This window comes from Pongo abelii, chromosome 18, assembly GCF_028885655.2.
Source record: "Pongo abelii isolate AG06213 chromosome 18, NHGRI_mPonAbe1-v2.0_pri, whole genome shotgun sequence".
In the NCBI taxonomy this organism is placed as follows: Eukaryota; Metazoa; Chordata; class Mammalia; order Primates; family Hominidae; genus Pongo; species Pongo abelii.
The window spans coordinates 18,051,568-18,066,755 of NC_072003.2; the positions used below are offsets into that span (position 1 = coordinate 18,051,568).

General features: G+C 42.7%; 1 protein-coding gene across 1 annotated transcript; it reads left to right on the top strand.

Moving 5' to 3' along the window:
- The first annotated feature begins 406 nt into the window (after window positions 1–406).
- Window positions 407–7,528, top strand: LOC129050703 (phospholipid-transporting ATPase ABCA3-like). The gene is made up of 5 exons (XM_054533542.2): window positions 407–780; window positions 1,427–1,597; window positions 2,023–2,204; window positions 6,477–6,550; window positions 6,948–7,528. Exons 1-5 carry the CDS (start codon window positions 644–646, stop codon window positions 7,086–7,088), a joined length of 705 nt encoding a protein of 234 aa, XP_054389517.1. The 5' UTR covers window positions 407–643; the 3' UTR covers window positions 7,089–7,528.
- Window positions 7,529–15,188: the final 7,660 nt, after the last annotated feature.

Here is a 15,188-nt window from a genome sequence, read left to right on the forward strand (position 1 = left end):
CCATGCCAGGAGTTTAGGGGGCATTAATAGTTTGGAAACACTGTAAATTAATTAGTAATTTAATTTAATTTAAATTGATAGCCTTTTTCTCTGGCTCTTACGCTATGTGCACCTCAGTGTAAATCAACAGAAGGGTTTGACTAATTGGTGAAGCAACATTTATTGCAGTCTCTGATTTGGGGATGAATGCAGAAAGGCTTTGCCTCTGGTTCAGCCTTACCCTGGAACAAGATATACATATGGCTCTACAGGTTAAACAAAGCCAAAACATCATGGTTGCCATGCTCCTTAGAGTTCCTGGTTAATGAGAAAAGCATCTCATATTCTAATACTCCTCCAAATTGTGTGGCTCTAGAATTTTATTTCTAACTTCTTTATCCCCAAGATCATTAAAACTGAATTACAGAAGCTATTATTCCAATGTCCTACAATAGGTCTGACAGCTGTAATTTTGTAGCCCTTTAGGAAAAACATAGTCTTGGTAGGACTCTTAGAAGCATGGCTTGGAGGACTGCAGGTTTGCCATCTCATCCATGGATGTAGAGTGGGATGGCTGACTTGGCTCTTTACTCAAGGCAATTTTTGTTATTAGGTGAGGTCAAGAATTGGCTACTGTCCTCAATTTCATGCCTTGCTGGAATATATGACTGCTCAGGAAATAATGATTATGTATGCCAGAATATGGGGAGTCTCTGAGCCCCAGATTGGGCTGTATGTGAACAAATGGTTGAATTCACTGGAACTGGAGTCTCATGCTGACAGGCTTATCAACACCTACAGGTAAGTCACTATGCTACTGCTCTTTTCTGTTGATGCTGCTAATATTGAGGTTCTTGCTGTTTGAAATGAAGCTTACAGCTCCACCTAAGCTCCTCTTCCCACAATTACCTACTTGTGAAACTATCTAATGTTCTGCTAGGCTTCAGATGCCAGTAACAAGGCATCTGAAATCAATACAGTGCCACATCTTCCCTTTGCAGAGATGAAACCCAAAGTCTTGGTTCTATTTGAACTATATCCTCTGAACCTCAAAAAAAGGAATGTCTTCTCTTCCTAGTGTCCCTATAGTTCTTTGTCTACCAAGTAAGGAGGAATGCAGGCCCTTTGAATTATGATGTGATTTATGTGCCTTGGAAACCATAACACTCTAAAAACATGGGTAAATAAATGCCACTGATAATGCTGCCAAAATCAATTACATAAAAGTCACTCCTCTATATCTCAAATTAAAATGAATTGATATACACGTCTGTAATTGGGTCTGCTACCTAATCAAAGTCACATATAATCAGCATTGGGACATCCATGTTAAGTGTTTGCTGAGACTCTCAGCATTTGGGAAATTTGTACTAACTCTTTCCTATACATAGCTGATATGTATAGCCATTTTTTCTCTCACTTTTTCTCTCCTTCTTTGGCCATGAAGTGGAGGAAACAAACGTAGGCTGAGTACTGCTATTGCCCTAATGGGAAGGTCTTCAGTCATCTTCCTGGATGAGCCATCAACTGGCATGGACCCAGTAGCCAGACGCCTGCTCTGGAACACGGTGACAAAGACACGTGAAAGTGGAAAAGCCATCATTATAACCTCCCACAGGTATGGCTCATTGGGAGGCTTGGTTGAAGGCTAGCAAGGGTTTTAGTGGCTATAAGAAGGAATTATTTAGGCCCAGTGGATAATATTGGACACTAAACTTGCCTGAGTATGTTAGCTCCTCATTAGGTATTAGGATTCATGTTAATCCTAATAAATCAAATGGCTAAAAATCCTCACTGAGTTTTAAAAAAAAAGTGAGGAAAAGACAGGACTTCAGAAGATGTTCTATTTGAAAATTGGGCACTGTGTTCTTTTTCATTTGAAAAATTCCCACTTCCCATCTATGTGCTTTATGATTGGAAAAATACAACTTCTGATTGAAAATAGGGTCACAAAATTCTGGCTCTGACTGAGCTACACAATGTCTTCCAAAAGAGAACTTTTTATTTTTACCCTTACAATGTTCTGCCCTTTTGTTTTGCAAGTATGGAGGAATGTGACGCCCTCTGTACCAATCTAGCCATTATGGTGCAAGGGAAGTTCACTTGCTTGGGCAGCCCTCAGCATCTCAAGAACAAGTTTGGCAACATTTACATCCTGAAGGTTAAGGTCAAGACTGAAGATAAATTACAGGATTTCAAATGTTATGTTGCAACAACATTTCCAGGTAAATTAAGTTGTGCTGCCTTTGTCAGAAGTGTATTAAACTGGCCGGGTGCAGTGGTTCACGCCTGTAATCCCAGCACTATTGGGAGGCTGAGGTGGGCAGGTCACTTGAGCTCAGGAGTTTGAGAAATGTGTTAAATCATATTTGTTGTTCTCACCATCCATATGATTTATGTCTTCAATACCAGTTTTCTGTGAGTTATTGATAGGTATTGATTTTCTATAATGCTCCTTTGGCAATGTTTGATACTGTAAGTCTCTTATGCCAGATTATGCTAAGTTTCACAAAAAGCAGAGGTCCTCACAAACTCTTACATCACCTAACAAGGCAGTTTTATGTTTGTGCTGTCCATATAAATTAGTTGGGCGCAGTAGCTCATGCCTGTAATTCCAGCAACTTGGGAGGCTGAGGCCAGAGAACTGCTTGAGCCCCAGGGTTTAAGGCTGCAATGAGCTATGATTGTGCCATTGCACTCCAGCCTGGGTGACAGAGCAAGACCCCATCTCTAAAAAAATTAATGATAATAAATAAAAACTAAAAATAAATTATGTATCTAATGTCCTATTTTAGCATAATTCTCAATTATTTTTACAGATTATTCATGCCAAATTTTAAGGTTTTTTCCTTCACACTGCTCATGCAACTTTATGCTTTTGCTGTCTCAGCTAGGATATGGTATTGAAATGCAAATAAGAACTAGTATTTCTCCCCTTTCAAGAGTAGTTTGGTTTCTGAGTGCCGTTTCTTCATGCTAAATTCAGTAAGCACCTCTCTGCTGCCTACATGGAACAGTACAAGAGAGAGCATCCATTTCGATGTCTTATCTCTCTTTCCTTAACCTAAAGCATGGGCTATGGCAAGGCTTTTAATAATTCTGGTTTTTCATCTTAGTTTCCACTTTGGTAGGCTGAGCAAAATACCACAGAAGTTCCTGTTGTGTGTTAGGCTAAGGGGTTGAACATTTGTGTCCCAGGCAATGGAAAATAGCAAAATTGATTACACAGTAAGAATGAAAATCAGGGCTGGGCACAGTGGCTCATGCTTGTAATCCCAGCACTTTGGGAGGCTGAGGTGGGCAGATCATCTGAGGTCAGGAGTTCGAGACCAGCCTGGCCAACATGATGAATCCCCATATCCATTAAAAATACAAAAATTAGCTGTACATGGTAGCACGTACCTGTGGTCTCAGTTACTCAGGAGGCTGAGGCAGGAGAATTGCTTGAACCGGGGAGGCGGAGGTTCCAGTGAACAGAGGTCATGCCATTGTACTTTAGCCTGGGTGACAGAGAGAGACTCTGTCTCAAAAAAGCAAAAAGAAAAGAAAATCAGAAAATAGATACAAAATGGATGGTCAAGCATATGTGGAGAATGAGCTGTGTGGAAAAATTATCACCTCGGTGTTGGTCATAGTGTTTATGGTGTGTCCTTGACACATGTAGATGGGTATGTCCATTAAGAAGTTGAATATTCACTTATGCATTCATGTAGCAAATATTTTTGAGGACTTATTGTGTCAAGAGTTCTATTTGATGTGATCAATAAATCACTTTAGGAAAGCTCTATAGGCTGGGCACAGTGGCTCACATCTGTAATCCCAGCACTTTGGGAGGCCAAGGCAGGCGGATCACAAGGTCAGGAGTTTGAGACCAGCCTGGCCAATATGGTGAAACCCCATCTCTACTAAAAATACAAAAATTAGCCAGACATGGTGGTGGGTGCCTGTAATCCCAGCTACTTGGGAGACTGAGGCAGGAGAATCGCTTGAACCCAGAAGGTGGAGGTTGCGGTGAGCCAAGATCGCGCCACTGGACTCCAGCCTGGGCAACAGAGCAAGACTCCATCTTAAAAACAAAAACGAAAACAAAAAGCTCTGCACACTTCAAGATAACACAGAAAAACAATTCAACAAAATCGGGTAAACAATAAATGACCCAGACTAGTAACTTAATAGAGAAATTGAAATTACTTTTTAAAAAATCAAACAGAAATCATGGATATGTAATATACAGTGAATAAAATGAAGAATGCAGTAGAAAGCATTAACAGCAGAATTTATCAAACAGAGAAAAAATCTCAACTCAAAATAGGTTTTTTGAAAATATACAGTTAGATGATTAAAAGAAAAATTAAAAGGAATGAAGAAAGCTCATGGGATTTATAGAACAGCATCAAAAGAGCCAGTGTTTACATTATTAGAGTTTGTGAGGAAGAAGAAAAAACAAATTGTTGGAAAGCTTATTTAAAGAAATAAAAGCAGAAGATTTTCCAAATATTAAGAAAAACATAAATATCCAGGTACAAGAGGGTCACATATCTGCATTCGGATTCAATACAAACAAGGCTACATCAAGACATTATAATTAAATGGTCAAAAATCAAGCACAAAGAGAGGATCTGAAAGCAGCAAGAGAAAAAAAAAAAAAGCAAATAACGTATAAGGGAGATTCCATAAGGCTAGCTGTAGGTGTCTCAACCAGGACCTCATAGGCAAGGAGAGAGTAGGATGACATGTTCAAAGTACTGAAGAGAAAAAAACCTGCCAATCAAGATACTGTATCCAATACCATGTTGAATAGGAGTGGTAAGAGAGGACATTCTTGTGCCAGTTGTTCCTGTGCCAGTTTTCAAGGGGAATGTTTCCAGCTTTTGCCCATTCAGTATGATATTGGCAGTGGGTTTGTCATATGTCATGTCATGGCTCTTATTAGTTTGAGGTATGTCCTTTTGATATCTAGTGTATTGAGAACTTTTAACATGAAGGGATGTTGAATTTTATCGAAGGCCTTTTCTGCATCTATTGAGCTAATCAGTGGTTTTTGTCTTTAGTTCTGTTTACGTGGTGAATCACATTGATTAATTTGCATATGTTGAACCAAACTTGCATCCTAGGGATGAAGCCAACTTGATCATGGTGGACAAGCTTTTTGATGTGTGGGTGGATTCAGTTTGCCAGTATTTTATTGAGAATTTTTGCATTGATGTTCATCAAGGATATTGGCCTGAAGTTTTCTTTTTTTGTTGTATCTCTGCCAGGTTTTGGTATCAGGATGATGCTGGCCTCATAGAATGAGTTAGGGAGGAGTCCCTCCTTTGGTCACCAGCCTACATGTACCTGTAGGAGGTAGCTAGAGACCCCTATTGGGAGGTCTCATTCAGTCAGGAGGAAAGGGATCAGGGACCCACCCAAAGCAGCAGTCTGGCTGCTTATTGGTAGAGCAGGTGTGCTGTGTTGTGTGGGACCTTTCCTTGTTCGGACTGCCTATATTCTTCAAAGCTGACAGGCTGAAGCAGCTGAGTTGACCAAACCACAGAGATGGCAGCTGCCCCTCCTCCAGGAACTTGGACCCATCTCAGGGAGACTCTAACTCATTGCCATTTGTTGGCTGGGATTCCAAACCAGTAGGTCTTGACTTGTGATGTGACGTGGAAGTGGGGCCTGCAGAATGACACTGCTTGGCTCCCTGGATTCAGCTTCCTTCCTAGGGATATGTACAGATGGACCTCCCACCTTGCCAGGGATCCCAAGACTGGAGTATATAAAACTCCTGGGTCTCTGTGTGTGCCTGAGTGGCTGCTCTGTCAAGACTTCACACAGCTCTGTGTATCAGACCCAAGGCCCTGGTGGTGTGGGCTCATGGGGGGATCTCTTGATCTGTGGGTTGCAAAGATCCATGGGAAAAGCATGGTTTCCTGGGCAAGGTCTCACCATTACTCGCTGCTTCTCTTGCCTAGGGGTGGGGGTTCCTTTGGCTTCGTGTAGCTCTTTGGTGGGCCATCTCCACCCCCTGCTCTTCTTTGTTCTCCATGGGTCGAGTTTTTAGCCTAGTGGGTCCCAATGCGAGAACCTGGATATGTCAGTCGAAGGTACTAAGTTCACTCACCCCTCTCCATTCCTCTCCATGAGTGCTGTGAACCGCAGCTACTTCTAATAGGCCATCATGGATCAGGTCCCTCTGCAAACATTAGACTTTTACAAGGCTCAGTTTTCTTACATTGGGCATGTCAGCTGATAATTTATTGTACCTCAAATCCTGCCCTCAATAATTGCTATGAACTCCACATAATAAGATGATTTCATGAGGAATAAATCTGCTGAAAGCGTTAACCATGTCATGGATACCAAAGAGAGTGGGTTAGTGGGTTATATCTCCTTTCGTATTGACCTCCTCTATTCACCCCTCCACAGTATATAATTAAGTAAATGTAGTAACATTTTGGCGATTTCAAATGAAGCCTGTGAGATTATTCACCTGTCCTATTTTCCTTTCTTAGGTAGTGTCTTAAAACATGAAAATCAAGGGATCCTTAACTACTACATTCCTAGCAAGGACTGTCGCTGGGGAAAGGTGATGGTAGAAACCTTGCCCTTCTAACATTGCATGTTAAGAGAGCACTAACGATGGGGAGTATTTGGGATTTGGGAATGTGGAATGGGAGCCTGGCATTATTGGGGGAGTAGCACCATTAGGTTGCTTTTCAAACACCCCTAGAGTTTAATAGCTTCAATTTCTTCCCCTGAATTCCATTATCACTCCATATCCGTCAAGAGAATGGGAACAGAGAATGGCCTCCTCTCACTTTCTCAATTCTCTGTTCTTCCACCTTCTCACCTCTCCCTTCTGTGCCTTTTGTCCTCCAACATACACTTGATAGGAATTGGGGGAGTGGAGGAGAGGCTTATCTGAGTTGGAGGCTGAAGGGGAGATTGCAGTAGTAACTATGTTTTTGTTGCTGTTGTTAAAGGTGTTTGGCATTTTGGAGCAAGCTAAAGAGCAATTCGATTTAGAAGACTATTCTGTCAGTCAGATCACACTGGAACAGGTCTTCCTGACCTTTGCTAACCCAGAGAAATCATCCAGTGATGATGAAAATGAGGTGCCATGAGATTCAGTTACAACCAGTGACCCTCGTGTCTTTCATAGATGACACCTGGATGCATAGGGGGACCTTCCTGTGCATGTATATCTTGGCATAAATATATTTATGTAATAAAGATTTTCCCAAAGGAGAAAGTTTGTCCCCTTCATTGCAGATTTAGATGAGCGGCCTGTGTATCCAGCATGCTCAAATCTGAAGACATTTGGTGAAATTCCCATTTTCTCCCCTTGAGATATGAAAGAGCAGCATTTATCAGGGTTGGGACAGGAACCTGTTCCTGAGTGTTCTGGACATTTGAACAGAAGGATCCGGTAATGATGGAGCTGTCAGATGGGACAGCCCAAAGAACAAGAGCTTTATGTTTCAGCAGTTGAGTTACGGATAAGAAGCGCATAAGGCCTGGATCACATCAGCTTTCCCATGGATATACACATACACACATTCACACTCACACACATGTGCAGGTATACATGCATATACACATATATCTAATATAAATTCATCAATGTTGGAGGGCTGAGTTGGGTTACTATTTCAGACATCCAAAATAAAGTTCATATGCTTCAGTTGAAAGAGAATTTTTGCACCAAGAACATTTGGGGTCCATGACCAGAAAAAAAAAGGATTATTTAAAAATAGTGTGTTTTCTTTTCTACGATTGTCTCAACTCTAATAAAGAAGAAGGAGAAATAAAGTGGAGAGGGAGGGACACAGAGATATTTTCTTCTGATTCTTGCCTAGGTAGATAGATGGAGTCCCCCATAAATAATATGAGAAATCAAAGCACCTCTTCAGGATTAATAGACAGCTAGGATGGTTCTTGTAGAATTGCAAGATGAAGAGAGTCTATAAAGGTGCTCTATTTTGGGGTGGCTTGTTCAGTGTTTTCAAATCCTTAATTGGATATTGTTGATTATAAAGTGACACCCACCAGATGCTTACTGTTCTTTTTTTTTTTTTTTTTTTTTGTTAGATAAAGAGGGAATTTGAGTTTGTTTCTATGAAGTGTCTAGGAGTGTACGAAGTCTCCAATTAAAACAAAATTGAGCTGGGCGCAGTGGCTCATGCCTGTAATCCCAGCACTTTGGGAGGTTGAGGCAGGCGGATCACCTGAGGTTGGGAGTTCGAGACCAGCCTGACCGACATGGAGAAACCCCGTCTCTACTAAAAATACAAAATTAGCCGGGCGTAGTGGCACATGCCTGTAATCCTAGCTACTAGGGAGGCTGAGTCAGGAGAATCACTTGAACCTGGGAGGCAGAGGTTGCGGTGAGCCGAGATCGTGCCATTGCACTCCAGGCTGGGCAACAAGAGTGAAATTCTGTCTCAAAAATAATAACAATAATAATAATAATAATAATTGAATATAGCTCTTTCTCTGGTTCATAGGCTATGCTCACTTGAGTGTAAATCAACAGAGGAGTTTGACTAATTGCTAAAGCAATACTCATTGCAGTCTCCAGGTTGGCGGGGTGGGGAAAGGCGCTGGTTCTGGTTCAGCCTTTATATGGACAAGATGTTGTACAGGTTTAACAGTGCAAATACATCCATGGCAGCCATTCCCCCTGGAGTTCTTGATTAATGAGAAGACCATCTCATAATCTAGTACTCCTCCAAAATGAGTAGGCTCTGGAATTTCATTTCTAACTTCTTTATCCCCAAGATCATTAAAACTGAATTATGGAACCTACTATTCCAATGTCCTACAATAGATCTGACAGCTATACTTTTGTAGCCCTTTAGAAAAAAAGTATCTTGGTAGGACTTTTAGAAGTATGGCCTGGAAGACTGCAGGTTTGCCATCTTATCCATGGTTGTCTAGTGGGATAGATGACTTAGGTCTTTATTTAATGCAATTCTTGTAATTAGGTTAAGGTCAAGAATTGGTTATTGTCCTGAATTTGATGTCTTGCTAGAATATATGACTGCTCAGGAAATAATGATCATGTATGCCAGATTATGGGGAGTCTCTAAGCCCCAGATTCAACTGTATGTGAAAAAATGGTTGAATTCACTTGAACTGGAGCCTCATGCTGATGAGCTTATCAACACCTACAGGTGAGTCATTATGCTGCTGCACCTTTTGTTGATGCTGCTAATGTTGAGGTGCTTCCTTTTGTCCCTGCTGTTTGAAATGAAGCCCATAGCTCCACCTACGCTCCTTTTCCCACAATTACTTAATTATGAAACTGTCTAATGTTCTACTAGGTTTCAGATACAAGTAATAAGGCAAATCAATGTAGCTTCACGTCGTCCTTTTGCAGAAATGAAACAATAAATCTTAGGTTTTTTTGAACTGTAGCTTCTGAACCTCAAAAGGGATCAATTAAGAGGGAGTTTAGGATTGCTAAAGCAGCTAGAATTTGAAGAGCAGGGTGCTGGTAAAGACGAAGCGGGGGGCCCAGAAATTTGAATGGGGTTTGCTGTGAGTCATGAGCTGGCCTGTGCCATGTGCAAAGGGAGAGATGCTGTGACGCCTATCAGAGAATGGCACCTGCTGGACTGAGAACTGAATGTGTTACCGGTGGAGGATATCTGAGTTACTGGTGGTGAATCTGTGTGCATCTGCAGCTACCTCAATTCTTGCCTCCTCAGAAGAAAGAAATCAACAGAGGGGCATAAGGCAGAAAAAGAGACAAAGGCAAGTTTCAGAGCAGGAGTGGAAGTTTATTTAAAAGGCTTTAGAACAGGATAAAAAAGGAAAGGAAAGTATGCTTGGAAGAGACCCAACCAGGCACTGAGGTCAAGCGCCCTGTTTAACAGTAATCTTAGGACTTTATAGGCTGGCCCCTTTCTCATGATTCTTCCCTTAGGGTGGGCTGCCTGCATGCCTGGTACCCCCTCACCCTTTGGAGGTGAGCACGCGCAGCGTGTTTAAGAAGTTGTACCCGAGCCCATCTGAGGCTTTCTTCCCTATTCTGGTGGAGTAACCCTGGAAAGTCATACTCCACCATTTTGTCTCTTAATGCACATGCCCAGGAAGTTGCTTCTCCGTAGTGTCTGCATTCAATTAACACTGTTAATTTAGTACAACAGGTGTGGACTGTCAGGAAATGGCCTTTCCAATTTATCTTTTTTTTTTTTTGAGGCAGAATTTCGCTCTTGTCACCCGGGCTGGAGTGCAGTGGCACGATCTCGGCTCACCAAAACCTCTGCCTCCTGGGTTCAAGTGATTCTCCTGCCTCAGCCTCCCGAGTAGCTGGGATTACAGGCACTGCCACCATCTCTGGCTAATTTTGTATCTTTAGTAGAGATGGGGTTTCTCCGTGTTGTTCAGGCTGGTCTCAAACTCCCGACCTCAGGTGATCCGCCCGCCTCGGCCTCCCAAAGTGTTGGGATTACAGGGTGTGAGCCACCGTGCCTGGCCCAATTTATCACTTTTAGAGAGGCAATGTGATAACTGCCAAATCATCATCCGACATTCCTGGTGGGTGGGGGGAGAGCCCTCTCCTGTCCCGCTCATACCTGTCTAGCTACCTGTAACAAAGGTAGACCCAGAGTTTACATAGTGCAGAGAATGTCGGAATTCTTACTGAGCCACAGTGGAGATACCTTACTGAGCACCCCTTACAGTTATAACTCCAGAAAATCATGCCTTAGAAGTAAAGATCATGTCCTAGAATAAGATCAAAAACCTAAATAGACCCACCCTAACAAAGAATAAAATAAAAGCCTGCCAGAATCAAAGGGAGAATGCAAAATATACGAAAGCTGGGGAAAGACGTTTACTTCTGTGAACCAAAAGTATCTGAGACAGGTCTCAATCAATGTGGAAAGTTTCCATTGCCAAGGTTAAGTGCCTGAGAGGTATGTCTATGCCTTTCTCCAAAGATGATTTCGAGGGCTTCAATATTTAAGGAGAAAGGATTGATATGGGTGAAAAGGAAGAAAATTTGAAATGTTAATTCCAGCTCTTTGGGAGGCCAGTCCAGTGGACTGCCTGAGTTCAGGAGTTTGAGACCAGCCTGGGCAACATGGCAAAACCCCACTTCTATCAAAAATACAAAAATTGCCAGATGTGGTGGCATGTGCCTGTGGTCCCAGCTACTCGGGAGACTGAGGTGGGAGGACTCCTTGAGCCCAGGAAGTACTGGAAGCACTCAAGCGTGAGTGACAGAGTGAGACCCTGTCTCAAAAAAAAAAAAAAAAAAAAAGAAAGAAAGAAAATTTAAAAAGCGTGGGTAGACAAGAGACAAAGGGTTGCATCCCCTTGAGTCTTTGATCAGCCTTTCACTGAATATACAATTTACATGTGAGAGGATGGGCAGAGGAATAGTCACTTACGTCATTGTCTTAGAGAATCTTCATTTTTTTTACATAATATAATGTAAACAATAGGGCAGAGGAAGCCATCAGATACACATTTGTTTAAGTTGGACTTTGAGTTCTGTCCTTTGTCCTGCACCTGTGAAAATAAGCTATCAGGCCTGGTGCGGTGGCTCACACCTGTAATCCCAGCACTTTGGGAGGCCAAGGTGGGCGGATCACCTGAGGTCAGGAGTTCGAGACCAGCCTGGCCAACATGGTGAAACCCTGTCTCTACTAAAAATACAAAATTAGCCGGGCATCGTGGCGCATGCCTGTAATCTCAGCTACTCAGGAGGCTGAGGCGGCAGAATCTGCTTGAAACCAGGAGGCGGAGGTTGCAGTGAGCTCAGATCGTGCCATTCCGCTCCAGCCTGGGCAACAAGAGTGAAACTCTCCAAAAAAAAAGGAAGGAGGGAGGAGGGAGGGAGAAAGGGAGGGAGAGAGAGAAAGAGACAGAGAGAGAGAAGGAGAGAGGAAGGAAAGGAAAGGACAGAAAGGAAGGAAAGGAAAGGAAGGAAGAAAGACAGCTATCAATTTACATTGCCAGGGTGAAATTCAACAGAACTGTTCTAGGGTAAAGATCTTCAAACCTAAATGGAATTTCCCTGTGGGCAAATTGTGAGGGAAGTTATGTAGCTTTTTATCCTTATAGCTATCTTATTTAGAAATAAAACGGGAGGTAGGTTTGTCTGACATCATTCCCAGCTTGAATTTTCCCTTCGGCTTAGCGATTTGGGGGCCCTGAGATTTTTTTTCCTTTCACACTTCCTAACTCATTTTATCTATGATAGAAAAATGCATGAATGAGGGGAATGAAAGCGACAGTTAAAGCCAGTATCACTCTGGAACATAAATGCACAAATCCCAACAAATTAGTAGCAAATTAGGTCTAGCAATATATTAAAAGAATAAAACATCCAGACCAAGTTGGGTTTATAACAGGAATGAAAGGTTTATTTATAATTCGAATCAATCAGTGTAACAACACAGAATAAGACCAATCTGTTCACCTCAATACATGGTAAAAGTATACGTGACCAAAAACAATAATTATGGAATATTAGAAATTGATATGAACTTTCTTTTTTTCCCCCCAGAGACAGAGTCTCACTGTGTCGCCTAGGCTGGAGTACAATGGCAGTGATCTCGGCTCACCGCAACTTCTGCCTCCCAGGTTCAAGCAATTCTCCCTGCCTCAGCCTCCCGAGTATCTAAGATTTCAGTTGCCTGCCACCACGTCCAGCTAATTTTTGTATTTTTTTTTTTCAGTAGAGACAGGGTTTTGCCATGTTGGCCAGGCAGGTCTTGAACTCCTGACCTCAGGTGATCCACCCACCTCGGCCTCCCATAGTGCTGGGATTACAGGCATGAGACACCGTGCCCGGCCCAGGGAATATTTCATCAGAGATAATACTTGACAGGGTAGGATTCTGAAAGGAATGGGGAAGGAAATGCCAACATCAAAATTATGCATTGGGGAAGCTATGATTAATGCCTCTGGCCCTAAGATGGCAAGGTAATGTTGTTCCCAAGTATAAACCCACATCACCTTCCTCTGGTGTGTTTTACTCCTACTGTTGCCTGCTTTCTCTTTACATTCCCCCACCCCATACTCACCGCGAGCGCTCAGGGTAGGTAGTTAGACTCCATAGAGTCAAATTGGACTCCACATTAACGAAACTAACAATTCGAGCTTTCCAGCAATGAACTCATCTGCTCTTCCATGTCTACTCTTGTCCTGTCTGCTGGTTTCCTTTCCCAGGGCTTTCAGTGTGTTCTATGCAGAAACCAGTTCAAGGACTGGGTTTTCTTCTGCAACAAAATGCTAGAGTTGTGGCAGAGACCTCCACAGTGAGAACAGCGACGGAGTTGGCTAGGAGGTGACATGATGTGGAAGTGGTAGATATGTCCACAAGATGGCACTCCTAATTTGTAGTTTAATGCTTAATAGGACATTTTGCAATTGACAAACTTGGGATTTTATGATTTATGTAGCTGATATCATGAATTATGTTTCAAATCCTGCCACATTTTGAACAGAATTTATTTTTGCCCCTTTCTGATATTGGGTCATAACCTAAGAATGAGAGGACATTATAAGCAGGTGTGTGTCTGTGTGTGTGTGTGTGTGCGTGTGCACTTCAGCGTGGAGACTTGCGTGTTCCTCCTACCTGACCTGAACTGTTGAATGATGAAGTTACAATGACTGGACTCAGGGGTGCAGCTAACTTGGGAATTGGGATTTTGAAGTTCTGGAGACAGCTTTGTATGCCATGTTAATGAATTTGAACTTTATCCTGAAAAACGTGGCTGTCGTTGAAGAATTTTAAGCAGGCAGGTGGCTTGATCAGAGCACTGCTTCCCAAATTTCACTCAATGGTACCTTTATAACACATTCATGATTTTTGCCGTATCTCCGTATCATCAAGTTACTTATACGTTTTTATGCCAACTTTTATTATTTTATAAATGTACTTAAAGAGGAAATTCACTACTAGCATTGCTTGCCATAATCAAAATAAATATATTATTAAAATGGAACAGTGCTAAATAAGGTGTACACATGGACATAGAGCGTGGAATGACAGACACTGGAGACTCCGAAGGGTGGAGGGGTGGGAGAGAGGTGAACGATGAGAAAGTACTTAATGGGTACCATGTACATTATTCGGGTGATGGGTACACTAAAAGCCCAGACTTCACCATTACTGCAATATATCCATATAACATAACTGTACTTGCACCCCTTAAATTTATACAAATTTTTTAAAAGGAAAAAAATGGAAGTGTTCATCTATGTACCAACTTAAAATCATCTCATGCACTACTAGTGTTAAGTCTACCACACGTGGGGAAACTCTATGATATGAATTGGGTTGAGGGGGTCCCCAGCAGCACAGAAACTGGGTTGGTGCCAGGTTCTTAATGCCCAGATCTTAATTAGAGAGCCCAAGTCCGTTGTAGGCCTGGAGCAATTTAGACACAAGGCAAAAAGAACGTACATTTGCCTATGCCTTGTAACGTCTACACCACCAGCCTTTCTGAAACTATTGTGCATACGAAATCATCTCAGGATCTTGTAAAAACACCGATTCGGATCCAATATGGGACCTGGAGTTCATACATTTCTAATCAACTCCCAAATGGCATTGATGCTGATACTTTCGGTTTCCCAACCAAGCAACGTAGCAAGGTACGAAACTAAGTCCCTAAAGGGCAGGGACCACGCCTCTCGCGTTAGCACAGTGCCTGGCTCAAGGCACTTTCTGGGTTAAAGCTCGCTGAAGACTGGAGTGAACGCTCCCCCAGGTCGTCACGTGACTGCCTTTCTCCAACTGCCGGTTTCGGCTCACATAACACACTTACTATCCAAAACATTTCTATTTTCCTAACACAAAAACTATAGCTAAGTTTTTATATTCTATGTAGCCCCAGCCTAGGACGTAAATTCCACGAGACCAAAAGCCTTGTGATGATTCCCCCGGGTTGCTGACCCTCCCGGTGTGTCCCGGGCCTGCTCTGGGGGACACAGCGGCGAATACGTTGAACAAGGCCCCTGTTTCACGGAGCTAAAGATCCAGTAAGGACTTCACCCAGCAAGAGGCAACTACGCTGGGCTTCGATGCCCAAGACCTCTGCAGAAAGGTGGAGTGGCAGGAATCTCCTGAAGCCCCCAATGTTCAGGGACGCGGAAACCCAGGGCCTCCAGTGCAGGTGTCATCCCGGAGAGCGCCTGCGGAGTCCCAAAAGAGGCGCGTCCCATTGGACAATCCCGAGCGGAAGAGGCCAAGACAGCGG